Source organism: Neolamprologus multifasciatus, chromosome 22 (assembly GCF_963576455.1).
Source record: "Neolamprologus multifasciatus chromosome 22, fNeoMul1.2, whole genome shotgun sequence".
Classification (NCBI taxonomy): Eukaryota; Metazoa; Chordata; class Actinopteri; order Cichliformes; family Cichlidae; genus Neolamprologus; species Neolamprologus multifasciatus.
This window is the reverse complement of record NC_140459.1, coordinates 14,799,909-14,826,906: the sequence shown is the minus strand read 5'-3', so window position 1 is coordinate 14,826,906 and position 26,998 is coordinate 14,799,909. Positions and strand designations below refer to the sequence as shown.

At 40.1% G+C, this 26,998-nt stretch overlaps 4 protein-coding genes across 6 annotated transcripts in view; 2 read left to right on the top strand and 2 right to left on the bottom strand.

Moving 5' to 3' along the window:
• The window catches only part of LOC146493178 (polyamine-transporter SLC45A4-like), a 53,462-nt gene extending 44,519 nt beyond the window's left edge, over positions 1-8,943 (top strand). For all 3 annotated transcript variants that reach the window (XM_085147732.1, XM_085147733.1, XM_085147734.1), the window contains 12 exons: positions 145-324; positions 427-617; positions 703-883; positions 1,268-1,729; positions 1,987-2,258; positions 2,351-2,512; positions 2,810-2,909; positions 3,017-3,097; positions 3,194-3,324; positions 3,500-3,568; positions 3,654-3,808; positions 4,538-8,943. In XM_085147732.1, the coding sequence (XP_085003858.1) occupies positions 145-324; positions 427-617; positions 703-883; positions 1,268-1,729; positions 1,987-2,258; positions 2,351-2,512; positions 2,810-2,909; positions 3,017-3,097; positions 3,194-3,324; positions 3,500-3,568; positions 3,654-3,808; positions 4,538-4,718 (2,165 nt within the window). In that variant the 3' untranslated portion in view covers positions 4,719-8,943. The remainder of the gene's footprint in view (positions 1-144; positions 325-426; positions 618-702; positions 884-1,267; positions 1,730-1,986; positions 2,259-2,350; positions 2,513-2,809; positions 2,910-3,016; positions 3,098-3,193; positions 3,325-3,499; positions 3,569-3,653; positions 3,809-4,537) is intronic.
• A 1,741-nt stretch (positions 8,944-10,684) lies between these two features.
• On the bottom strand, positions 10,685-21,636 carry LOC146493177 (G-protein coupled receptor 20-like). The gene is made up of 3 exons (XM_085147742.1): positions 13,827-21,636; positions 13,314-13,446; positions 10,685-13,030 (listed from the first exon to the last, which is right to left on the bottom strand). Exons 1-3 carry the CDS (start codon positions 14,120-14,122, stop codon positions 12,425-12,427), a joined length of 1,035 nt encoding a protein of 344 aa, XP_085003868.1. The 5' UTR covers positions 14,123-21,636; the 3' UTR covers positions 10,685-12,424.
• LOC146493176 (cilia- and flagella-associated protein 20-like) lies at positions 20,564-25,342 on the top strand. The gene is made up of 7 exons (XM_085149463.1): positions 20,564-20,590; positions 21,274-21,345; positions 23,331-23,410; positions 23,780-23,891; positions 23,986-24,174; positions 24,283-24,396; positions 24,522-25,342. Exons 1-7 carry the CDS (start codon positions 20,564-20,566, stop codon positions 24,525-24,527), a joined length of 600 nt encoding a protein of 199 aa, XP_085005589.1. The 3' UTR covers positions 24,528-25,342.
• The window catches only part of dgat1a (diacylglycerol O-acyltransferase 1a), a 28,973-nt gene continuing 27,184 nt past the window's right edge, over positions 25,210-26,998 (bottom strand). The window contains exon 17 of the mRNA XM_085147736.1: positions 25,210-26,997. Coding sequence (XP_085003862.1) covers positions 26,851-26,997 — 147 coding nt within the window. The 3' untranslated portion in view covers positions 25,210-26,850. The remainder of the gene's footprint in view (position 26,998) is intronic.

Below are 26,998 nucleotides of genomic sequence, written 5' to 3'. Positions count from 1 at the left end.
TGCTTGGTTACATCAGCGTAAACTAATTATTTTTTTTCGTTGTGCTACACATTTCTTCTTGATAATTATTGCCCTTTTTATTTTTGTATTTCTAAACCTAAAGTAAGATAAGCACTGAAAATCATCTCTGTGTTTCTCTGGCAGGTCTGTCACTCGGTGATGAGCAGGGGAGACAACCAATAGGGATTGTTCTTACTGTGCTGGGTGTGGTGGTGCTGGACTTTTGTGCGGATGCCACAGAGGGACCAATCAGAGCATACCTGTTAGACGTGGCAGACACAGAGGAGCAAGACATGGCACTGAATATCCACGCCGCCTCTGCAGGTACAGCTGATGATAAACGCAGCGATAAAATATTTTCCGCCATTACTGCGAAAGAGCAGAATTCACCTGTCGCGTGTTTGTTGTGTGTGTTCTTGCCCGCAGGTCTAGGCGGCGCAGTCGGCTACGCACTTGGAGGTTTGGACTGGACGCACACGTTCCTCGGAGCAGTCTTCAAGTCGCAGGAGCAGATCCTCTTCTTCTTTGCAGCCATCCTCTTCTCTGTCTCCGTCGTGCTGCATCTCTTAAGTATCGAGGAGCAGCAGTACTCGCCGCAACACGACAGGCTCGAGCAGGTACTGAACCGTGAAGTTCAGTTTTAGTAGAAATAGACTTTTTCAGTGACATCACAGAAACATCCTTTCACTGCTCTCTCAACAGGAAAGTCTGGATCCTGCCCACCTTCAAACATCGGCCAATGGCAGGGCCGCACTTCTCGGCGCCAAATTAGAAATGATCGGTGAGGATGATACGGTAGAGAGCTACGACCTCTATGACCCATACGAAGATGACCAGTCAGAGCATGGAGACATGGACTTCCTAGAGGTGGAGCTTGTGAGAAGTAAGTTCAGAAACTTCTGTTTTTTTTAAATGAGCAAAATCTATTTTAAATGGTTTTCAATTCAAATGATCAAAGAAAGATGGTCACTGTGCCAAGGAAATCCAAATAAACCTGAAGTTAGCGACATATGTATACTTTTTTGGTGTTTGGTTTTTATGTTTCCTAGGCAAAAAGAGAGCAAAAGGAAGTTCAGGATCAGGACCATATGTCACAAAGACTTTTATTTCCACTTATAAAAATGCTTCATTGCTCTTTCTCTCTTTTTTTCAGTCATGACAGGGCAGCTGTAACTTCATCCCTTTTTCTCTGCCCTGTTTCTTTCGCTTTTCTCTAAATTTCTGACACCTAAACTGATCGCATCACCTCCCCCTCTTCTTTCTCCAGGTAAAAGCGACAGCGTCCTCGCCATGGCAGACGCAACCCTCGATCACCTCGACCACGATGCGATGTTCTTGTGCCACATAGAGCCTTCCATCTTCGCCGATCACCTCTCGCCCTATCACGGCTCCCCCTCCATGACCGCTCCCTTCTTCAACCCCAATCGCAGCACCCCACCCCCCCGATTCGCCAGCATCAGACGCAGCAGCAGCACGGGAAGTCAAGACTTGCTCCGCCCCCAAAACAGCAGCAATCAAACGAATGTTACCACCCCCAGGATTTCCCGCCTCTCAGCTTTCCTGCAAGAAATGGAAAACGACGACGGGCAGGAGGCGCTGCTGAACAACCAGCTCAACGAGCAGCGGACGCTGAACGGGCGGCTGTTAGCCAGCGTTACTAATACTGACAGACTTGGCACTAACAGGCTGAGCTCCAAAGGACAGGCACACCGTGCTGGAATGGTCAAAGGTCAGCATCTTTACGTTATTATAGCCATGTTGTTATTTGTTGATATATGTTAACCCAGTCATATTTAGTTATACTGGGAAAGTCAAATTTGGTCATGTGAAATTGTTCTGATGTAAACAACTTTAGTTTAGAAAAATAGCACAATAATGCTAAATCAGTTTCTTTAAATTTTAGCATAAAAGACCTGGATAATTTCCCTACAGTGTTATAGTAGTTATTAAAAGATGAACCCATTAACAAACTCTCTCTTCATCCAGCTGCCAGTACTGGAGCTCCTATGAGACAGTCACGCCACCGCCACACCTTCTACCGCCAGCCGTCCTGCACTTTTTCTTACTACGGCCGCGTGGGTAATCATCGTTACCGCTACCGCCGAGCCAATGCAGCTTTTCTCATCAAGCCGTCCCGCAGCATGAATGACCTGTACGAAGTGGAGGCCAGGCACAGGAGGAGGAACAGGCAGAGGAACAGACACCGCAGCGGGAACACCAACTCCTCCAGCGGGGACACGGAGAGTGAAGAGGGCGAGGTGTGCGGATGGAGGGGTGTGATGCTTAACGAGTCTGTATTGTTTGTCCTCGCTGGTAACTGTAATGTGTGATTTTTATCTTCTCCCCTCAGGTTGAGACCACCGTGCGCCTGCTGTGGCTCTCCATGCTAAAGATGCCCCAGGAGCTGCTGCGGCTTTGTGCCTGTCACCTGCTCACCTGGTTCTCCATCATTGCAGAGGCGGTCTTCTTCACCGACTTCATGGGACAAGTCATCTACCACGGAGATCCTAAAGTATGAGAAACAGTCGAAAATGCACAGATATACATACATACATTCACTTCACCTCACTTTACCAACATATATCGTGTTTTTTTTTTTTTTTAATTATTTACCCTAAAAACATTTATCAGAAGTATTGTACGATCTTGTTTCAGTTTTTCTTTTCTTTTTTTAAATGCTTTGCACAGGCTTCATTTCATTTCTCTGATTTTTGTCATTTATTTTGCTGCAGGAGGATAAAAAAAGAGCAAAACAGTCTCCATCTTACGTAAAAAGTGATGTAACTAAGCCCAGTTTTCTGTCTCACAGGCTCCTTCTAACTCGACCTTATTGGATAACTATCACAAAGGAGTTCAGATGGGATGCTGGGGCCTGGGTATATATGCCATGACTGCAGCTACATGTTCAGGTAGCCATGCGCAAGAGCACATGCTCACATCATTCAGTTTTCCTGGTTAGAAAGTGGATTTTCTTTTAATCATTTGAGTAAACAATCAACAAATCTCTCTTTTCTAGCTATTCTTCAAAAATATCTCGACAACTTTGACTTGAGCATTAAGGTTATCTACATCCTGGGTACACTTGGATTCTCCATAGGTATGAACTGCAGTAATAGACCACAGTAGAGTAGAAAAGCACACTGGATAGTCAGTAGTGCCCTAATGTCCCTCTTTTTTGTGTTTTCCTTCATAGGAACTGCAGTCATGGCAATTTTCCCTAATGTGTACGTGGCCATGGTGATGATCAGCAGCATGGGCATCATCTCCATGAGTATCTCCTACTGTCCTTATGCTCTACTGGGACAATATCACGAAATGAAAGCGGTACAGATATATTCAATTAAAAAAGCTGAATGATCTAATATAGATATGAATCTACAAAGATATGAATTAAATGCATAGTTAAAGAATAGCTAGTAATTTTAATGGATCCTACTTTTTTTGTTAGAAAATAATTATCATGTCTTTTGGGACTAATAACTTTCTTTGCATTTTTCAGTATATCCAGCACAGTCCTGGCAACTCTCGCAGAGGCTTTGGCATTGACTGTGCCATCCTGTCCTGTCAGGTGAGCGTTGAATAAAGTCATTTAGTTCTGCCACTTACATTCATGTCATATATTGTATCGAGAAAACTGTGTTGGGATTCTTCAGGTGTACATCAGCCAGATATTGGTGGCCTCAGCTCTGGGTTCTGTAGTGGAAGCTGTTGGCAGCGTTCGTGTCATTCCCATGGTGGCCTCTGGGGGCTCCCTCCTTGGATTCTTTACTGCCTGCTTCCTGGTTATTTATCCAACTCCAAACAACGGGTGAGAAAACTACACGTTCTTAGCCATAAAGCAATACACACACAAACTAAGAAATAGGCCTTTACTGAGGTTTTGCAGTCAGATGATCACTAACGTGACATTAACTTGTTTGCCATTTTGGAAGTGGGACAATGTAGGTTAAACCACATAAGGAACCAGTCACCTAGACTTAGGGACCTGTCCTCAACCATCTGGCAGTTGCTGTGAAATATAGCCCCAGTCACACAGGCCTACTCCAACTAGACTCCAACTACTCCATGAAAATGTGATGACTGCAGTGCTAATGCACAACTTTTACTTTGAAAGTGAACCTTTTCAAGTTTACTACCGCATGGTGAGTTGTTAGTGAGTATTTGCAGATGGATTGCTGTGCTCCATGGAAAATACTATTAAATGTTGCAGACTGCCAGCAGTTAAAGCCATTACAAGGAAGTTTTTGATGTAGCACCTACTTTGGGACCAGTTTCACCTAGCAGCAGCCAGCAACCGACAGCAACCACTTGCTCATCAGTTGAGGAAAACACATTTCTTCCTAGCAAACAGCAAATTCTCAGGCAATGTGTGCATGACATCATACAAGAAACTTCTATAGATAAAGGCCTAAATATGGCACTCATGCCTGCGCTTTAAGTTAGCTTAACGTTGAGACTGTTTCATTTGACCTACTTAATCTGTAGCTGTTTTTAAGCCCATTGTGAAGTCCTAACAAATTTTTATTTCAATTGGCAGGGACGGGGAATCAGCCAAAGCTTCAGAGAAACGGACTTTGCCATCGCTGGAAAATCCCAATAGCGGCGAAGGGGCTGTTACCGTAGTGATTGAGAAACCCAGCTTCCTGAAACTCAACAAGGAGGGGAAGGCCACCAGCACTACTGCTTCCTGTCAGGTGGAAAATGAGTCTGCTCTGTGATTGGCTGACTGCGGTGACAGACACTTTGCTGCAGAAACAACTTGATTTGTCATTGCTGATGGAAAAGACTCAAAGGTGTGCCTTGATGTGGATTTGCTTTGGTCCACTCTTGGCGTTTGTTCTGGCTTTAACAGGGTTTTTTTTTTTTAATTTAAATTTACATGTCACACTGAAGAAAACATCACAGTCTACCGTGGGACCAGCGTCACATTAGACCAACTTACCCAACAAAAGTCATTCTGGTCCCAGTGCCGCTTCAGCTGTTGACGAAGTTCCTTCCACTTATCCCTTACGGACTTTTGATTGATCTGTCAGGATCGTCCAGGATTGAGTAATTAATTGACCGTCGTTTTAAGGAGAGGTTGTCTCCTGTCTCTCAGGGCCTCTAGGAGGTGCTACTGAGCAGCCACCTGGACAGGAAACTTCAGGGGACTCACATACATACTCATTCAAACCCTCACACGCACACATTTCCTCATCTAAGTTCAACACAATCGAATGAACACCCTAATAATGAACTCTATCGATGAACATTAGTCCTTGAAGCTGCAATCATTACAAAATGCTGAAAATCGTTCTTCCGCACTGTGGAGTCAGGTTGATTGAGTGATGTGGACGCTGATTTACGAGAATGTGTGTGTCTGCTGACTTAAAACACCAAAACAACCCCAACAACACAGTCGGCTTTGCGGGACATTGCAGCGACACTAGCTTTAAGACTCTAAAGACTTTTGGAAGTGGCATTTTTTGAAATCGCAAGCCCGAAGCCTGGTTCCTGGGGAATTTATTGACCATAAAATTGATGCTGTTGCCCTCTTTCATATGGCAGGACTGACAAAAATCTTTAATTCAGCCTTCAACGCGGGGAAAAGAGGACAATAATCCAGAGGATCTGCTCAGAAATATTGAGCATGAGAATAAAGTCGCATGTATATCAAACGATAAAACAACAGTCAAAAAATATGCATGTTTACCGGGTGAAATTCGACAAGCGTGAAAGTAAGAGCCTAGATGCAGTGTGTGCAGTATATGGGGCATTACAATCAAATATTGTTTTCAAGATTTAGTGAGGAACCACAGTGATGTTTCTGTTTGTTTTGACTAATCAAACTAACCTATGCTGCATGTTAGACTAGCTGAGGAGCGACAAACCAAACACCAGAGAGGAAGAGAAAAAGGAAACCGAGTTGTTCTCCTTTTCTTTACTTTTTCGCTTATTTTTTTGTTTGTTTGTTTTAAAAAAGATACTGTCAGCATAAAGTTTGCCACTCACTGCACATTGTTGGAAAAGAAATGTCACAAGGTTCAGCTAGAACAGCGTTACCTTTTGGATTTGGGGTTCTAATATTTTTTATGGTTGTTGAATTTTATGGAATTGTTTAAAAACAGGCAAACAAATCTCCATTGTGTTGACAGTAGTCATTTATGACAACAGTTTAAGGCTTGTTGCTTAAGCTTCAAGAGAAGGTCATGGTCCTGTTGGGGGTCTTTCCACGTCACCAAAAGAAGAAGAACAGAGTAGATTCTATATTTTTCAAAGCAGACCAAGACCCGGTTTTAAGCACTGTAACTTTCACAGAACAAAAGATAACACCAAGAATTTAGAGTTTCACTAATTTTGATTGAAGTGTTGTGACATTTATTTTACAATACAGTCAAAAGGCTTTGGGAAAAATGGTTAAATCTGCTGCGGTAGCCACAGCAAAGGAAGCAAAACTGCCGAGTTTAGCAATCCAGGATAGATACAAAGACCTTGCTGACTGAGTGTGCGGTGACGTTAAACGATCTTAATCTTCTGAATGTTTCTTTAGCTGATTATGCTGGACTTGTAAAAAGTCATTTTAAAGTGTTGTTTGTTCCCCGATAAATCAGGCCTTTAGTTGCAATAAGGACCCTTGTTGATCAGAGTACTGTGCAGAGCTTGTGCAGGCTGAGCAGGGTTGTTGTTGGTGGTGCATATTTTTGGGTCAGTTTCCCTTTCATTTCAATCAGCTGAAGCAAGCAGCTTGAAGGGAAACAAAATGTAAATTGCAGTGGGGGTGATGACTAAATGGAAAGAACTGTTTGTATGTATGAACGTATGTAAAGCATTTAGTGGAAAAGGTGTTTTTATTTTGTTTGTTTTTTTAACTTGAGCGACTTTAGAAGAGAATTCAGAGGATGGCTTTTTTTGGAGGGGGGGACGTGTTTATGATTTTTCACTCATGTGCAAAGTTTAACATTTTCTTCTAATACTAATTCGATTCCTTCCATACTTTCAGGTACATTGAATCAGAGAGTAAGATAAAACGTTACTAAGATTGAATGTTTTAAAAAACGGCCCCTGCAGCCATTAGCGCAATAAAATGTTCTGAATAAACATAAAAAAATAATTTAAAAAATCAACTTTGGGGTTATGGAGCTTTGCATGCGACGACAACGATATGCATGTTCAGAACACCAAAGTGTGACTGTACAAATCACTTGAGCTCTTTTCTTTAATCATAATAGGTCAGGGATGTATTTTCTAATGCACGGCTGGATGTTTGTGTCTTTTTGTTTTCGTTTGAACTTAAATGTGTTAAAAAAAAAAAAAAAAACTTAAACGCAACATGTACTCTTTAAGCTGAAGCATTGTGCTTGGTCTGGGTCAGTACACTCCTAACAGGTGAGCGAGTTTTAAACATCCACTTTATCACTTTTCAAGCTGGAAAGTGAAGAAATGTGTTACAGGATGAGACGTCCTTCATTACAAGTGTAGGTTAGAGACTCCTGGCTGTGAATACTTGAAGTGCAACTAGAGTGTTTCTGTTCCAATGCAGTGAGAAAGTAGTTGATTTTATGGGGAAGTGGGGGGGTTGTTGTTCCAATGATGTCCCAAGCCTTTTATCACAGACTCTGGAATGTTCCGGCGACTCGGTTCAGCTCAGCCGCTTCGCTTGGCCTGCTGGGAGATTGAGTTCTTAACCTCTGATTCCATCTGGTGACTTAAAATGCTAATGTTTTGTTTGTTTGTTTGTTTTAAAGTCAACGAATGTGAGTTTTGTTTTTGGTTTTGATGTTTGACGATCCAGGGTGGGAGTCCTGACATTGCACAGAACTTGCACATAAGTAAAAAAAAACAACAAAAAAAACAAGTAGAACTTTATTGCAAAAGGAGGAAAAAAAAACAAGTAACTGTGGATATTTATTTTTTGAGCTTTCTTGTCTATAAAGGACATTTAGTTTGCAAATGAGTAAATTAAAGCTATTCTATTTGCTGTTACAGGTGAACTGGACTTTGTGTGTGTGCGTGTGTGAGAGAGAGTGTGTGTGAGAGAGAGAGAGAGCGAGCATAGGTCCTCTCACAACTGGCAAAGCAAAAAGACAGCAGTGTGTTAAAACTGTCATCTCAGTGTTCACTTTTTGGTCCTGGTTCTCTGTTCTGCAATCACCTGGTTTACACTTAGCTCTGGAATCGATGGCGATGATGCCTGAAGTCTTTTTTTTTTGTCTCTGTTCTGTTGTTTTAATTCAACTAGAAACTTTTTTTTGTGTGTGTTGTGTTTTATTTGAATCCTAGGCAGAGCCACACACGTCAAATTTTGGCCTTTGTACATTTTCAGTGTTTGCTCTCCACCGTCCGCATCACTGAATGAATGTGGAGACGCGGTGACGCTGTTTCATATTTCCTGGCAGCAGCGTGACGGCCATGCAGTCAGTCCAGCCTCCGTGCATGCATGTTTGTGTGTTTGTGGCTCTGCCTTTAGTAAACTGTGTGTTAATGACAGAGGAGAGCGATGCCTATATACTTTGATTTTCATAGAGATTAAATCAAGATGAATACTTAAAGAATGGGAAAGTAAATATACGCAGTGTACTATATATAATATGCCTTGTTATTTGGAAAAAAAGATGTAAATATACATATTTCTCTTTTAGTTTCTTCTTTTTTGCTGCTATAAAAAAGATGATTATTTTTGTTAGTAGTGTTGTTTTCTATATAAAGTCTGTATATATATCTCTATGTTATGTAAATATGCTTGAGCCTTCATATGTAGGACTCTGGATGAACACTGTATGGAACGCACCTTAAACTCTGTTCAGAAGCAAACAACCAATGACGTTTTTCATCATTTGGCATTTTCACTCAGAATTCAAAATTTGACAAGAATCAATAATAAAGAAGGGTCTCACCATACAGGCAAAAAAAAGAGAAAAAAAATCTGCTCTGGATGAAAATAAAAGTTCATTTGATCAAAAAAGATTTCTGCAACTGGGAGTGTCTCACTTCATAAAGACATAAATATACAGTGATAGCCACAAAATACATGTTTTTATATGCAATAATAATCAGAGAAACAAATTCATTTTAAAAATAGAATGTTTTTAATACTTGGAGGAAAATGCTTTGCAGTGCATTTAACATGAGTTGAGAAAGATGCTCAGAAAGGTCTTGATCTTGAGTGTAGCTGTTAGTTTACTCTTTTTAGTATTACATTGCAAATTTTTTTTACCACACGTAAATAATGAAATATTAAGGGATAACAATGTCTAAAAAACATGTTAATAAAATGCACTAATGTCCTTCTGTATATTGTTACCTCACTTATTATCTTTAGGGAGTCTTAAGCTCTAAGCAGACTGGTTTTTATCAGGCTTGATGCACATTTTCTTGCAAGTAAAAGAGCATCTTATTCCTTGTAAAATATTAATTAAATGTTCATTAGAGAATTTTCATTCTTTATTATAAAGATTTGGCAAGCATTTCCAAATCATGCTTTTTTTTTTGTAAAGGAGGTATTTAGAGTATTTTTATCTGAGGAAATGATAAAACTCAATTGCACTTGACAACTAAGGGTGTAATTCCCCTGTAATCAAATGTAATTAATTAATTAATTTAAATAAATTACAACTTTAAAACAATTATTTGTATTTACATACAAATACAAATTTGAGTTGTGGATAAGTCATTTCAAATTGCGCCTAAATTCTGGGTATTTTACAGGAAAGGAGACACAAAGTACTTGAATCACTCACAGAATAATTTGTGTCTGCTTAAAAGTTAGGCGCAAATCAAAATTACTGATACACTGAGTAAGATTACTTAGAAACCACTTACATTTAATTACAGTAATTAATTGTTGCAAATAAAAATACAAAAATAGAATATGTTAAAATTCCCCTTAATTACATAGAAATTACACCCTTAGTTGTGAGCTGTAATATAAAGTGTTATTTAGTTTTTATACTAAACAAAGTAAATAAATTGTGATCCACTGAAGCTAACGACCAGGTTTCTCCAAAAAAGCAAATATAAAAATAATTCTGTTTTTGTGACCTCGCTCGTATTTTTGTTTGCTTGTTTTTTGCTGGAATGCATGTGACTGTTGGTGAAGCAACCTGCTGGTCTGCAGTTTCAAGACATTTTTTCATGTGCCAATAAAAATCTTTACTCAGCGTCTTCAAAGCAGCTAATTTGGTTTCCCATGATGCATTGCGGTTAGACCGCTGAGAAGGAAGAGGAAAACTGGGAAAAAACATTTTGTTGTGCAGAATCAGATTTCTAGCGCACACAAACGCACACGCACATGCACTGCACACACTCGGTCAAAGCTTTGGCTGTTTCCATGAAGAGAAGCCAGAGAAGGAACCTGAAACTGGTGTGTGTTTAACCCAGACTCATCATGTGGCAGCAGGGCCAGCTGATGGTAAGTATTTACGTATGTGTGTGTGCGTGTGTGTGTGCGTGTGTGTGCGCGCATTAGTATAAAGTTGCAAGCCAAGGTCATCGCAGTTACGTAAAGTGAACTGTGATGACCTGCTGCTTCTCTGGAAGGATGATGGAGGGAAATGTCACTCAATTTAATGTCTCACACTCCTGCTATGACTGACACCTCATAGCTCGACTCTAATATCGTCAATGAAAACTAAACAAAGAGTTTTATGCACTTAATACACAAATCCATTGAAATCTTGTGTAGGAGAGTAGTCATAAATCGTTTTTTTTAATTTGTAAATTAAATTTATAATTCACTTTTTTTTCACCCTGCTTTAGAACACACAGATATTTCAGTGGATAACAGCAGCAGCTATGAAATAACATAATCTGTTATTTTTCATGAACAGCTTCACTGTTAATCAGTGCCAGTGTGATTGTTCTGGATGATGCATTCTTCCACTGCAGGGAGATGCTGTCCTCTGGTGGAGTACACCTAGTACCAGGTTGGACCCCATTTCTGCCTTAATCCTTTGTAGCACAGATTCATCAAGTGCTGCAAACATTCCAGAGATTTTGGTGCATATTGACACGACAGCATCAAAGTTACTGCAGATTTGTTTGGCTGCAATCCATGATGTGAATCTCCTGTTCCACCACATCCCTTTACCAGTGCTTTACCAGATTGAGACCTGATGACTGTGGAGGCCATCTGAGCACAGCAATCAGGTGATGGAGACACTGTGGTCATAAAGCAATAGAGATGATCATGAACAATACTCAGGTAGGCTCAAGTGTTTAACCAGGAGTTAAAAGAATGTACCTAATAAAGTTGCTGGTGACTATTTCTTTTATTAACAACAGCTACAGCCAAAGAAACAGCTCTTTAATTTGAAAAGTACCACCATCTCTGCATTTTCTTTATATAAATCATTTAATATACTAAACAAGATAAACAAGTCAGTACAAATAGCACACACTGACTGACAAGCAATGCTGAGACAAACAACCAAGGAGAAGAAGAAGAAAATGAATTTATGATAAAGTGACTTTATGTTAGTACATAGTTTGATTGATGCATCCATTTCTTAAACATTTAACTTGCATCTACCAAGTCCTGAATTATGAGGAAGATGTGTGATCACAGCCTCTAAAGCCAAATAACCTGATGTACTAGAAACAAAGCAGTGCTCTTGTTTTTCATCGTTTCCTGTCTCTGTGATGCTGACATAAGTCCATTTAATCATTTTTTAAATTATTAACAAGTCATTAAAAGAACATCACACTGTGTATCCCTAAACGTTTATACACACAAAGAGTGCATTTATCCTATTTATGTGTCTCGAGACTTCAACCCTCTGAAAGTCTCTTTTCTTTGCTCATAACTCTTTCTGTTATTCTTCATTTTAATGTTGCAAATGTCATTTTTGAAGGCTTTCAACATTCAGTGTGACTCAATACAGACATATTGATGAATCAGAGTCAAATACATCCTAAAAAATCAAAGCAGTCAAATAAATGGTCTACAAAAGTACACAAAAGGAGTATTTCCATTCTAAAACATAGGATTTAGTCACGTTAGTTTGCCCGATTTACCTACTATACAACTGTTACTATACAACTTTTTGTTTTTATTTTTAATGGAAAAATTTTAGTTTAAAAAAAAGAGCGAGAAAGGGAATAAAGGGACAGGTAAAGCCTTGTTTAACTCACATTGTGTGCAAGAATTTACAAAGAGTGTTAAAAAAGTATCCAGACAGAACGATGACTAAATAAAAAGCTTGTTTGTGAATAAAAGGGTTTTTTCCCCCCTAGTCAATCTGAATTTTTACATCACAAACTTTGATGAGGTGCCACTGGAACACAAGCCAAACATCAACTCCCCACATACATAGTTTTTTTTTCTGTGTGTAATCCAGCAGCTTTTGAAACTTGAAGCAGTGTAAGTTCATTGGTTTCACAGCAAAACAAACTCGACATGTGTCACTGTCTCCAGCTGTCTCTCTGAACTGTGCCATCACTGGTTTCCTTAAACATGGCCGCCTGTCCAATCAGAGTGGTGTGCGCTGGCTGTAGAGAGGGGTGCGCTTGTGAGCGTTAGTGTGGCTATGCTCTGAGCTATCGCCAGTGCCGTACCCGAGCATTTATTCATCGAATTCCTCTCCCCTTCGACGCCACTTGTAAACCCCACCTCCCTGTCCTCCTCTCTGCCTCCCCTTTTCCTGGTCCTCCACATTCTCTTGAAGCTGTCCGTCACAAAGCAGTAAACCACTGGATCCAGGCAGCTGTTCAGGCTGCTCAAGGTCACGGTGATGTGATAGGCAAGCACATCCCTCTGCCCTTGCCCGGGCGCCTCCCCCGCCACTCTGAACTGGAAGTAAACCAGCACCTGGCGGACGTGGAAGGGTGTGAAACACACAGTGAAGACCACCAGGACGGTGGCCAAAAGCCTGATGGCACGAGTCCTCCTCACCCTGCTCTGGTGGGGCATCCCGCTGTGGCTGGAGGAGAGAAAACAGGTGACGCGCAGAGTGAAGACCAACACGGCGAGCAGGGGGAGGAGAAACTCCAGGATGGTGAGATAGAAGAGGGCAGGGAGGACCATGCAGGAGGAACTGAACTCCAAAGCTGTGGTCTAGAGAGAGAAGGAGAGCGATTCTATCATGATTTAGCCTTTTAGCATTCTTAGCTTGTCTCAGCTTGACAGTCTTGTCAGCTCTCCTCTTCTTTAGATCCTGACTGTTCTGTAAACCAAGACTCCTCCTACTTTGCTTGCAACCTCATGAAAATCACTATTTGATTAACTGACGGTCATCACTGATAAGTTTTAATACTCAGGATAATTTAAAATTTATTTTGTGGATTTATACACTGAGAGCTCATCCTGTGTGTGCTGTGTTTTTAGTGTGTCTCTTCACCTGAAAAGAGTAGGTGACCACGACTGCAATGAACCACACGGTGGCACTGACACACCTGGCCGCTCCTATGGTCCTCCATCGATGAAGGGTACTGGATGCGTGGACGACAGCGAGGTACCGATCGATACAGATGCTGAATAGAAAGCCATCAGTGAATATTGATAGAGGGGACATATTATTCCAATTTATTTTTTGATAAATTTGAATACTAGGCTTCTTTAAGGCTTCACTCCTTAAAACCCTGCCTTTCTTCTGATTGGCTGCCCCTTGCCTGGCTTCCACAAACAAAAGCTTCTTTCATCTCAGTCCTAGCCTGAGATGACGGTATAAGGAAATCCATGCCAAACTGATATCACCTTGACACAAGAACTTCTGGAAATCAAGAAATTAGACCACCCAGAAGCCGAACTTTTTTGAATATGAGCATCCAACTAAAAGAATGCACATAACTAAAAATAATGAAAAGCATAACAGCTCCTCGTTATGTGATAAATGAGGTTATGACTCACCCACCTGGTCAGAAACAGGATACTACAGTACATATTGACAAAGTAGCTGAAGGTGTGGACGTATGAGCAGGCCACACAGCTCCCTCCACTGTGGTACAGAGCGATGCGAGCTGGCAGCGACAGAGCCACCAGCAGGTCAGCCACGGCCAGGTTTATGGTGTAAACCACGGAGGCTGAAGAGTGTGCAGAGGCACCGCAGAAAACGTAGAGAGCCAGGCTGTTGAGGACCATCCCAACCACCAGCATCAGACAGTTAAACACCTGCAGCAGGGAGGGATGGACCCTTAGTTTATTGGTCATGCAGAGCTACTTGCATATTTAAAGGCTTAGTGTCTTCTCAGTTTGGGATATTCTGGAGTGCAAGGGTCCTGTGTGCAGGATTTTATGCTATTATTGAGTCTTTTCTTGGTAAATTTAATCTATTCAATTTATTTAGGCGGGGTCCTTGCTTTTATCTGCTTACCCTAAACAAGTGTAAAAACAACTTAAGGAACTGCACAGAAATAGAAAATGCTGGAGTGTAACATAAGATTTATTCAGCATTTGATCTTACCATCAGAAAAACCCAGACGGTGTAGAAATCTTGATACAGCTGCATGTCCAGGTGGGCGAACCTGTGCAGGTTTGCGGTCCCCCATTCCTGGTCCCAGGTGTTGCAGTTAGTTTGGTGTGAGTTGAAAAGTGACAGGAGAGGCTCAGCAGTGGAGTTGGAGCTGATGTTGGCGAGAAGGCTCTCCATTGGTTGGAAAAAATGAATGACAGGTAGGCTGGTGAGAATCAGAAAGTGAAGATGTAAAAAAAGAAAAAAAAAGATTTACAATGTTTTACTTAAATCAATAAATACAAATAAAAGCAAATTACAATGTCTATATTATGTTATGTCAACTTTAGGGGAATAATTCCTTTACTATAGTAGTAATCTCAACTGGAAGTCCAGTCTAACATCTGCTTTCACACTTTCAAGGTATTATTTCCATGACAACAATGCAAAATCCTTTAGAAAGCTAGTTATTGGAACTGGGATTGTGTTACCACACTGTTAATGTATGAATAAAACAACTGCTTGTTGTTATTTTCAGTTAAAAACCCCACAATAATAATGAAGCAAGTGGACTATATAAAGAGAAATACAGTCACCTGGACATTTCATTAGGCACACCTGTTCAGCCACTCATTAACATTAATATATCTAATCAGCTAATCATGTGGCAGCAACTCTCTGCATTTGAACAGCCTGTTCAGGTCAAGCTGAGCATCAGAATAGGGAAGAAAAGTGATTGGAGTGACTGGACGTGGTATGACTGCTGGTGCTAGATGAAGTAGTCTGAGTATTCCAGAAACTGCTGATCTACTGGGATTTTCCCATGAAACCATTTCAGAATGATCCAAAAGAAAATATCCAGTGAGTGGCAGAAAAAAAAAAGAAAATGTCTTGCTGATGTCAGAGGCCAGAGGAAACTGACCAGACTACTTTGGGCTGATAGGAAGACAGTATCTCAAAAATACTCAAAAAGAACAAGTCAAGGCATGCAGAAGAGCTTTTTTTGGATGCATAACATGTCGAAGCTTGAAACAGATTGACTACAGCAGCAGAAGTCCATACTGATTGCTGCTCCTCTCACCAAAATTGTACAATGCTGTCTGGTCTGATTAGTCTCAGTTTCTGCTGGTAAGGTCAGGTTTGGTGTAAACAACATGAAAGCATGGATCCATCCTTCCTGCCTTGTACCAAATGTGATAGTGGTGATGATGTAATGGTGTGGAATGGATTTTCCTGGCACACTTTTGGCCCCTTAGTACTGAAAGATGATAGTTTATTGTTGCTGACCATGTCCATTTATGACCACAGAGTACACATTGTCTGATGGCTACTTCTAGCAGGATAACAAACCAGGCAACAAAGGTCAAATCATTTCAAACTGGTTTCTTGAACATGACAGTGAGTTCACTGTACTCAGGTGTCTTCCACTATCACCGGATCTCAATCCAATAGAGCGCCTTTGAGATGTGGTGGAACAGGATGTTCACAATGATGTGCAGCTGACAAATCTGCAGCAACCGTGTGATGCTATCATGTCAATGTGGACCAAAATCTGCGAATAATGTTTTTAGTACCTTGCTAAATCCATGCCACAAAGAATTAAAGCAGTTGCGGAAGTAAAGTACTATTTCTTGATGCGTACCTCAAAAAATACTGTAGCACTTAAGGGTTTTTTAATTATTTATTACTTTGTTAACGTAGTGAGGAAAATAAATCTTTCAGATTCTTGTCTTTTCTAAATGGCAAAAGCTTTTTAGGATTATGTCCAGACTCATTCCATCTACTTTTTTAAACCTTTTTTTCCCCCTCAGATTGTTGAGTAATATCAGGGCTTCTTCATTACAGCCTCCTGGCAGTAATTTAAAGACGGATGCCTTAACCTTTTATCTTGGACTCAGCCTTGGATACTGTATTGTAAATAGTTCCAAACAGCTTTGTTCTCCAAACTCACACACACACAAAGACACACACACATACGCACACTAAAAACTAAAGGAGATAGCTGTGACTTCTAGGGATGAAAACATGGCCAACATCTGCAGAAATGAATCCAGGCAGAGAGACTTTGGAAATCCCGATCCTATAAACAATGTGCTCTTGTATCGTAGAGGCAACTGTATCCATCTTCATCTCCTCCCTAAAAGGATGTGACACTCTCAACAAAGTTAAGTACACGACCGTGTGTGTTACTTCAAAGATGGAGCACAGCATTAAGATGAACCCTGCCAGCGCGCGCGGCTATTTAACACACCACTGACACGTGTTGTGTTGAACATGATGTAGATGGTTGTCTTAACCTGATAAACATGATCAGTGCGACACGTCCTGTTTAAAAAAAAAACGGCTGGACTGTGTTCACTTTGAAGGGGCTTAAAGAAGTAAAAAGACTGACCAAAAATAGTGTTGATATTTCAAAGCCAGACGGGAACAGATAAAACAGTGTGATAAATAAGGCGTTATGACATTAGTGAATTTGTTATGTTGCTTAAGAAGAACTGGCCAAACAAGCTATTCATTAGTTGGCCAAAACTGTTTCACCCTTACCTTGAATGTACTAACTTTTCCCAGAGCTTTGAAACTTATCACACTCATTTTTTATGGAAATAAACTTGTTGTCGTACAATCTCTGTAGTTGTTCTGCGTTCATCCAGAGTCCTTACAGGACCTTTAGTCAAGTTGGCTTAAAAGTTAGTTTCAGCTTGTTTCATCTGATGAATCACGGGGGATAAAATGATTTATTTTTCTCTCAGCAAATCTGTGGAGCTCCCCTGGGAGAGCTTGCACATCACATACAAGCAACTCAAGTCCTTTAAGAAGCAGCCTGGATTTGAGTCTGCCCATCATTCATCTTCTCCATCACACTTTCCTTTCTACTCTGAACTGTTCCTGTTAATGCGTTTCTAAAAGCCCCAAATTAAATCTCACAAAAAGTGTTTATTTAGTCTTGACTGTTCGATGTCAGAAAAAACATACATTAAAAATATCATCCTTTACTTTAATGAAAGTAATTTTATAAAAGATAAATGTCTTAAATAATGTCATATTTTACTCAGCAGATCCTCTCATTTTGGTCAAAAGTGTCATTCCTTATAAAAACCAGAGACGGATGAGCTCCCACTGGATAACATGTGCCGCAGAGAGAGGTCTTTCCACTCTTCATCATCACAAGACAGTTAGATTAAAACATGGCTGTCAGCCTGGATTTTAAAAAAGAAAAAAAACTCTCCAAGCAGCTATCTTCTTTGAAACTTCATAGTTATGGTAAAATATGTGACAAAATTATTATATAAAAGATAAACCAGTGAATGACTTTGAAGCCTGCAAATGTTTTTTTAACATTGTGTTAATCATTGCTGCCCAGCACCTGCAGACTTTACAAATGCAGACGTGCATTTGCTTCTTAGATTCACTTTTAAATTAAATTATTAGAACATAAAAAAATCATATCTAAATCTATAGGGTCTGCCTTTGAGCTAAACCCTCACAAGTTAAATTCAGGCATTTTAAACTTTACATTATGCACTCTTAAAAGAATGAAAGCTCCTTTTTGTGTACAATTTCCAATGAAAAAAAAACAAACAGTAATATGCATGTACCAGAGGGAAAGTACTGTAGGGTGAAAATCTCCAAGAGGACAAATGTACACAAGGAACCTTAAAACTGCTGCTCAGAAAATGAGGCAAAGTAATGCAGACTATTGTCCTCCTGATCGTTAGGTACAAAAACCATAACCAGAAAAAAACAAAATAGAATCAAAGTCAAATAATGATGACTGAATGGATTTAACGTACCTGGAGATGAGAAAAAGTGGTGAAAACAAATCCTCATGCAGTAGACTTGTGCAAAAGTACTTGTTGTCCGATTATATAAATTAAGAGCTCCTCAGTTGCTTTTAATTTCATACTTTTATCTTCTCTTCATTTCGTCCATCCTTTGTTCTTTCAGTAATTTGCTAAAAGGTAAGGAAAGAATAGGCCCAGAGAGTCAGATGTGGAGCTCTGGGGCGGAGAGCGTCCTCCAATGGAAAGTAAAGTTCAACAGGCGGACCTCCTCTTTCCATCATCTCTTTCATATCACGTATTACAGAAAATGTAATGAAGATGTATCAAAAATGTTAACTTCTTTCATTTTCTTTCTTGTCATTCCCCATCTTCCTCCACCTTATGGTTTCTGTTTTGTCTCATAATATCTCCCATTTTACACCTCTTTAGTTTGAGCTCTCGTCGAATAGGACATCTTCTAATATATTTCATCTGAAACAGGGATTTGGAAAGGCAATGCAAAGACAAGGCTTGAGCATCCAAGGTGTCAAAAAGCAGAAGAGGAACACATATGTGGATGGATAACACTTGGATTGGGAATAACAAGAAAAGAGTAAGTGGCTGGCAGGCTAAAAGGAGGAGGAAAAATTAGAAAGAGCTGGCTGGAAGACTGCTCTGTCTCTGTGGGACAAAAACAAAAGGCAGTTTCAAAATCGTTTATTTAAAGCTGTCTCCAGGGTGGTCCCACTTGGACAGCATTAGAGAGAAAAAATATACGTTTGTCTCTGTGTAAATACATGATTCAATTAGAGAAGTAAAGAGCAAAATAAAAGCGTAAAGCATACAACGCAGCATAAACTGTTTCTGTAGATGTTTTTATGAAGCTGCCAGCCTGTGAACCCGTGAACCAACACACACTTATAAAAATGGGAGAGGACACCTTCATAGTGAAAGATAGATAAAAAGTAGAGAAGGGATCACTTTACATTTGTTTCACCACAAAGAAGAATCACCTAAACACACAGGAGGATAAACAGCTGTAACATCTGTCCCATTGAATATGTTTGCGGTTGTGTGGCTAACATCAAAATGTCAAATAAAGTCCTGTGGCAGTAATACCGGTGAAAAAAGCCATAGGCGTCAGTTCTTATGAAGCTAAAAGGAGACTTCGCTGTTGGTGATGTCATTACACAAAGTGCCTGGTTAATGTTTGATTGAACGTTTCTTGGCTTGTTTAAATATTTGAAATCTTTTCCAAATGTTTAAACTGTTGGAGATGGAAGAAGGATGTCACGCTTGACACTTTGGCGGAATTTAGAGAGTGGAAAGAGTGCTTAAATTAAGTTGTGCATAGGAAATCTATTTCTAGAAACCTTTGGGGTAGATGTATTAGGGAATTAAGGGGCACTCCAGCACTTAAACTTAAACTCTGACAAAATTGGAAATGTCAGAGGAATTATCTGGGCTTGCAGACAAGGGTAAGTCTGCAGGCATTTAACAAGCAGAGAGGAGCTAAAACCTCATGGGAAAAACAAACATATTTTGTTAGGCTGAGAGGGATTTATTTTAGCTTTCAGTAGATATTCTGTTCAGAAGTACTGAAATAGCCCTGTTACAGATTTTAGCAGGTGGCAGAGAGCCTGGAGAGGTGGGCATATGCACTGGAGAGAAAATGAATGAAAGACAGTAAAAGCAAAAATAGAATAGAATAGTCATTGTAAATGTAAGACTAAATACATGTGTATGAATGAGAGGGAGACGGGGGAACACTGAAGGTGAAAGGAGTAGAGGTAGTGAAGGTGTATGAGTTTAAATAGTCGGGGTCAGCTATCGAAAGCAAAAGACACTGCATGAGAGAGTTGAACGCAAGAGTGCAGGCAGGCTGAAAATAAGATTCAAGGGTGATTTGTAACTGTGAAGGTGGCGGAGTTGAAAATGTTAAGATTTAAATGGGGGGTGACCAGGATCCAAAATTAAAAATGAACAGCTGAGGTTAGATAAAGATGGAGCTGTCTTATAGGCAAACTTCAGAAAGATGATTTCATTTTCTAGAACTGGAGTTAAATAAGATAGGATGGTGGCTGGACTAGACTCTATCTGCCTTTTTAGGTCTGTGGGGCTAATGTATTAGTCAGAAAAAGCAGAGGATATGGCCGTCAGATGAATGCTCCTTAAGGTAGGATTCAAAGGTGGTGTCATGGTTCAATGATATGTTACATTATGGACTGATAATGTCCTGATATCTACTGCAGGACCCAATGATAGTTAAAACATCATTTAGAATCATTACTTCAGTATTAAGTTTAGAAACTCATTAAATCCTAAAACATGATGTTCGCCTAAAACAGGGATGTCAACATCAATGTCAACCCACTTTTCTGTCAGTGTAAGGAAATACCCGAAATAAATAAAGAGTAGCTACACTATTATCAGATCAACATGAATAATCTTGGTCTCTATGGACAGGTAAGACATCAGATAATATTATTAAGCATCTGGGTCACTGTGACTGGTACTGTACCTGAGTAAATTCTGATGAACCAAAGAAAAAACATTCAGAAAGAAAAGAAAAGAAAGTGAAAGAAAGACCATTATTGCTGTATGACACAGCAAGTTTAGGAATAGATCCGATACCAAGTAAATACAAGGTTAGTATACCAATACCTAACTTAACCCATAAAGCCAGTTTATTTAGGGGAGAGCATTTATGAGATAAATCAATTTGAATTTGCAATTCCTGAACACATTTTAATGATGTGATGAGTGATGAGTTAACACAGCAAAACACACCTTTCAGCTTTTCGTGTATTTTCAAACAGGGGTTTTGGGGGGGTCTTAGACCTGGAATCTGTCTTTAAAGCACTTTTGGTCAACTTCTGTTGTTTCAATGTGCTACAGGCTATAAATAAAACAGATTTAAGAGAAAGACATGACAAAAAGGTTCATACATTTTTTCATAGTGCATAGAGGTTTACTTTTATAATTAGGTGGGCTACATACTGAACTTAAGATGATTAAAGCAAAGTATCAGTCCCATTGTGCTAGTGTCATTCTGATGCCAATATTTAGTTGGTATTGAAACTATTATATTATTAACTATTAACTATTATACTATATTAATATTTGGATGGATTCTCCCACCTCTACAGACCATAGGAAACTCCAGTAGCTCTAGGGTGCCTTGTTTAATGCTGCATCATCCCTCTACGGGAACTGTACAGGTAATATCCTGACAGCTGTAATGGAGGATCAGAGCTGTGCGGTCCTATTTGGTTACGGAAGCTATGCGTGAAAGCTCATCTCTCTAAACTAAAGATAAGTCTTAAAATTCTTTGGAGACGCGCATATGGATCTGGCTGCAGGCGGTGAGAATCGGGCAGCTCAAGATATCATTTTGAATTAGTTTATGATTAGGGAGTTTTTATTATATCATGCATTCAGTCACTGAAACAAAAATCATCAAACGTGAAAGCTGTTTTGGTTATTTCGGCGACTTCTAGACGACATTATGTTAAACGCTTGTGCTTTAAGCTTACACTGTTACCACGGCGACCGAGAAGCGTCAGCAGTTATTAACCGGCATGAACAACGTCAGATGATTTTCGTTCCCCAGCAACACCAAAATAAAAACGAGACATCCGCTGCCGTCTTTCTGATTTCACACGGTGTGGGAATATTCGACCACTCAGTGAAACCGATTTCTCTTTTTTATTCTGAGTGCCAACGTGGTAGTTTCTGTTAGTGGAACGGTTTATATTCTAGCACACGGAACCAGAAAAGTTGGAGGCGGAAATTAAACCTGTAAACAAGCGTATAGCTTTAGTTAGAAGCGGTTACAGTATGTGCACATTGATTGTCTGCTGAGCCCAAAGAAGATGTTTAAAAACACATTCCAGAGCGGTTTTTTGTCTATTTTATATAGTATCGGCAGCAAACCTCTTCAGATATGGGACAAAAAGGTAAGCAGTCGCTCAGAACGGAAGCAGGGAGCTGTATGTTGGCTTAGCGAGCGGGGCTAAAACTGGCTAGCATCATGTGCACTCACGCCGCTTTTAAACTTCGCACTGTTTTATGGCTGTGGACGTTTTCTAGATGCACTTTAAATTCACAACGCGCAGTTCTTGTTGATTACTTGTAGAAGCAACATGATACAGGGTAGCTATGGAGGCAGTGCTGCTAAGTTGCTAACCTGAGTCACACATCAGTAATTGAAGTTACATTCGTTTGATTGAGTCATTGGTACCATTCACACGGTTTTACGGGCTAATGTGCTAAACAGGAGTTGTTGCTGGTCAGATATTCAAGTATGAGCTTTGCAGTCCTCTCTGCATGGCCATATATGCAGTGGTGACAAATGATCTGAGACATGAGATATCCATCCATTCATTTTCTGCCGCGTATCCAAGTCCAGGTTGCAAGAAAGCACTCTAAGTAGATAGACTCAGACTTCGCATTCCCCATCATCTTGTCCGGGGGTACACGGAGGCGTTCCCAAACTCACCCAAGAGACATAATCTCTCCAGCGTGTCTGAGCTCCTCACCCTAGCTCTGAGGGAATATTTCTGCTGCTTGTATCCACGATTCTATTCTCTTGAGCGACTGGTAAATTGACAGTTTCCCTTAATGCCAAGCTCTCTCTTCACGGTCTGCATCATTGCACACGCCACACCACTCCATCTGTCAGTCTCCTGTCTCTCCTTTCCCATAAGCAAGATCCAGAGATATTTCAACTCCTCTGAAGCAACAACTGATCTCTAACCCGGAGGTCGGACAGTTCAATTCAATTTTCAATTTTATATAGCACCAAATAACAACAACAGTTGACTTGAGGTGCCTAGAATTATAATGTAAGGTACCTACAGTAATGCAGAGAAAACCCCAACAGTGAGATGACCCCCTATCTGCAAGGACTTAGCGACAGTTGGATAGAAAAACTCAAAGCTTGAAAAGCAAGTATTAAGTTCAGTGCTTTGCGGATTGGGCAGCGATCAGGGGTGGGAGTCCTGGCAGTCCCAATCCGTGGTTGATGAATCTGACTTTAGATATGAGACATGCCTTCTTCATTCATTAGTTTTGCTTCGATATCCCACATCTGATTCAGGGGGGTTTACAGTTGGTACGCCATACAGCACTCTAAACGCTCTGGGAAACATCCTAATTTCTCCATTGAAAATAAGGGAACAAATCTATTTCTGGATCTTCACAGGTGAGGAACGGTCACATAAAGAGAGTCACGGACAATGACATACATTCGAATGTGCTGGAGATTGAGGGAACAAATGTCAGGTGAGTTTGTCTGTTTATTTATTAATCAAAGGTCAACTTTATTTTCAGTTCTACGATATGTACAGGATATGTAAACTGAAAATTATAATAATATACACAATTATATAATTATAAACACTATTGCAGTCCTGGCATATTGAACATGATATTCTTTTTTTCAAGCTCTTGGGTGCATTGATTGTCTTCACTTTGTGTATAATATGTCTTTGTGTTCTGTTTGAAGTAAGTGTACATTAATGTATCATGTAGATGCCTGGCAGAGTAATTAGATTTACTTTCTTTAATATTTTTGTCGTGTTAAATAACTGAGATAAATCCGTTATTTAAGTCTCGCCCATCCTAGCTTCATCAACTCTGTCCTCCCTACAGCACCACCTACATAACATGCCCTGCAGACCCCAAGAAGACGCTGGGAATCAAACTTCCCTTTTTGGTCATGATCATTAAGAACCTCAAGAAGTATTTCACCTTTGAGGTCCAGGTAGAGACATTTAAATGCTTTGTGATTGGCTTACATACAGTCTGGGAATCTACCATAGACCTGGTGCTACGTGTGTCTCAAATCTCCCTCTCAGGTTCTGGACGATAAAAACGTTCGCCGGCGGTTTCGAGCGAGTAACTATCAGAGCACGACGAGGGTGAAGCCCTTCATCTGCACCATGCCCATGAGGCTCGATGACGGCTGGAACCAGATTCAGTTCAACCTGTCCGACTTCACCAGGAGGGCTTATGGAACCAATTACACAGAGACGCTACGTGTACAGGTTAGTGCACACATGAGGAACCTCTGAGTCTTTCCTGTTTCTCTATAGTAAGAATTTGGCGCAATATTCCTTTTTCTCTTTTAACATCTGCTCTGTTTCCCCCCTCAGATTCATGCTAACTGTCGGATAAGGAGGGTGTATTTCTCCGACAGACTGTACTCTGAGGATGAGCTTCCAGCTGAGTTTAAACTCTACCTGCCTGTCCAGAATCAGAAGGCCAAGGTTAGTACATCTCTCCATATACGTGAACGCTAATACAGTATTACAGTCAAAAAGTTACCATTTCAGCTCTCAGTCTGTAAAAATGTTGTGTAGAAGTTCAACACTTGTCTGTCTGTGTCTTGCAGCAGTAGAGCTTCTTGCGGTGTGCAGCCCCCCCGATGTGACTTGGAGTCTGGTCTGATGTTTCCTTGCACTGCTGTAAAAAGATAATTGAATAAATAATAAAAGTCCACCATGTCCATTATTCTGGGGTTTTTCCAGTTTGCCACCATCCTGTGCATCCTAAACAGTGTTTATGAATGTTGACCACCTTATGCCCTCGTCTAAATTTCCTTCTGACACAATGCAGAATCCCTTTTTTTTTTTTTCTTCTTGTACTAGAGGTATGAATATCATCAGAAAGACTTAGTTTCAATGAATTGTTGTTGCTATTAAAGCTATAACACTTGACAGGAACAAAATATAATCTTTACCTCTGGTCCTTTAAACAAATAAGATCCTGACACTTGCTTCTATCTGATTTTAATCCTGTTATTTTACATGTCAGTAGTTTTATATTTGCTAAAAGGTTTCTCAGATTTGGCTCTCTATTATAGAAATATGTTTAGATGCTGTGATGATTGTGACATTTATTTTGATTAGGCTAACTACTTCTAGCCCAATTCCATAACCACACCTGTTCATTTACAATATTAATAATTATAATATTAGATTTTGTATGGTTACGGTGGTTTCTTCACAAAATAAATATCTATAAAAACAGAATGTGTGCTTAGATAAAAGCCTTTATGTGAACATTATCAAGCTCTAGTCTGTTTGTTTTAGGCAGGCTTTTTCTGCTTGATCTGCTTCATTTGCTTCTTCTGTGTTTTATTCAGGTGTATTTATTACTATTACCTGTGCTGTTTATTACCAGGTTGTAATAAAGTTTTTTGGGAAAAAAAAATATCTTCAGGTTTTCTGTTACCACCTTAACTGAGTTGTTTATGGATCGGTTCCCTGGCTACACAAAATAGAATGAAGATTTTTTTTTAAATAAAGATTCACACAATAATTATTTCCTCAGATGTTTATTCAAATTAAGCGAGATGGGGGCGGGGAGGGGTTCACCCGGAACTAGTATAAGGGAAACGAAAACCCGTAAACAAACGAATCACATGCTACTAATAATGCTGCTTGCTTTTAAGTTTATAAAGAATGATTACCACAACTGCTTTTGATGTGCTATAACATTAAGTACAAGATTTAGGATAATCATCTTATTTGTCAAAAACCGAAGGAGGCACACTACTTGTCTAAGTCTTTACCAACTGAAAACCTACTAGAAGTTGGCCTAGAAGCCCTTTTCATTTCTGCCATATTTCAGGCCTGCTTATAGAACAAAATGGGTTTGCATCAGAAGTTTGTGAGGGTGGTCTTTGCCTATGTAATTGCTCTTAGAAAAACCTGGAAGCTATTCAAATAGTCAACAAACCACATCTTCACTGATATGTACTGTGGCGTCAAAACTCAGGGGAGGTCACCAAATGGGGGAAAGAGTTAATGAAACACAAACAGACAAGTCCAATAACCAGATAAATGATTTTTTTTAATCAAACACCACACGTTTTCAGTGACAGTTGCTTTTCTAAGATAATCTTTTTGTTTGACATACAACTGTACAAATAAATCCACATCAACGTCCTGGTGCTCAGTCTTTTTGGAGAGGAATCCTTGTTTCCTTCAGTTTTCTACCTTCGGACATTTTCAATGTCATTTTTCTTATACCGTCCGTAATACTGGAAGTTATATTGCATCCAAGGATACATGCAAAAGTCAGTCTGGTCTATGTCAAGCCCTGGAGATTCTTAAGTGGTCGACCAGGATGTCAGGCTTTAGCTTGTAGAAGTTTAATGGCTTTAACATTTAAAAGTGTTGCCTCTGGATATACAAAGAGATGCTCCTCAGCCCCTGATATAGAATCCCCATTTTCATATAGTTTCTCTGGAAGAAGGATCCTGGATCCAGGCTGTAGCTTGTGCACAGTTGGCAGTGGTTCACACTTGTTGCACCTGCTGGTATGTGCATTCTTAAACATTCACTGAGCGGAGGAGCGTGTGGTTTTTATTAGTCTTCCCACTTTTAAGATGAATGTATTAAAGCAGAGAAGTCCCCAACCCCCAAAGAAGTCTAACCTTTGAGCCAATGAACGGTAAATTAAACCACTAGCACCATATATTTGTTTTCATACAGTGGATCGCACAGTTGGAGGCTGACAGGGGTGCAGTGTGAGACTAGACAAGACTCCAAAATCATTTCCTGATGGTTTTCTAATGTGCAAAAATAAAGTCACAACTTTTGTGCCAATGCTTCAACAGCTTCATAAACATCAGCTTGCCATGGATTCCCCTGAACCTGCTCTATAATACCTCATTGGCGTGTTCCACAGACTGGTGTGTGGGTGTCTGTCCTGTGTTATGTAGTGCTCCCGTAATGAATGACACTGTAGTCATGGACGTACATCAACATGGCGATGGGCTGTCCAATGATGAGTGAGATCCACATGGCCGCGTTGCCGTAGTTTCCGTTCAGGAAGCGACTTACAAACAAAGCCAGAGGAACC

Bases quoted from the DNA above. Each gene is read 5' to 3' on its own strand.
- LOC146493177 (XM_085147742.1), bottom strand. From the start codon at position 14,122: ATGACCAATAAACTAAGGGTCCATCCCTCCCTGCTGCAGGTGTTTAAC. The intron at 13,447-13,826 runs GTGGGTGAGTCA...CTTTCTATTCAG, and splicing joins AGTATCCTGTTTCTGACCAG to CATCTGTATCGATCGGTACC. The intron at 13,031-13,313 runs GTGAAGAGACAC...TTCTCTCTCTAG, and splicing joins TGGTCACCTACTCTTTTCAG to ACCACAGCTTTGGAGTTCAG.
- LOC146493176 (XM_085149463.1), top strand. From the start codon at position 20,564: ATGAATAATCTTGGTCTCTATGGACAG. The intron at 20,591-21,273 runs GTAAGACATCAG...CCACCTCTACAG, and splicing joins ATCTTGGTCTCTATGGACAG to ACCATAGGAAACTCCAGTAG. The intron at 24,175-24,282 runs GTTAGTGCACAC...TTCCCCCCTCAG, and splicing joins CAGAGACGCTACGTGTACAG to ATTCATGCTAACTGTCGGAT.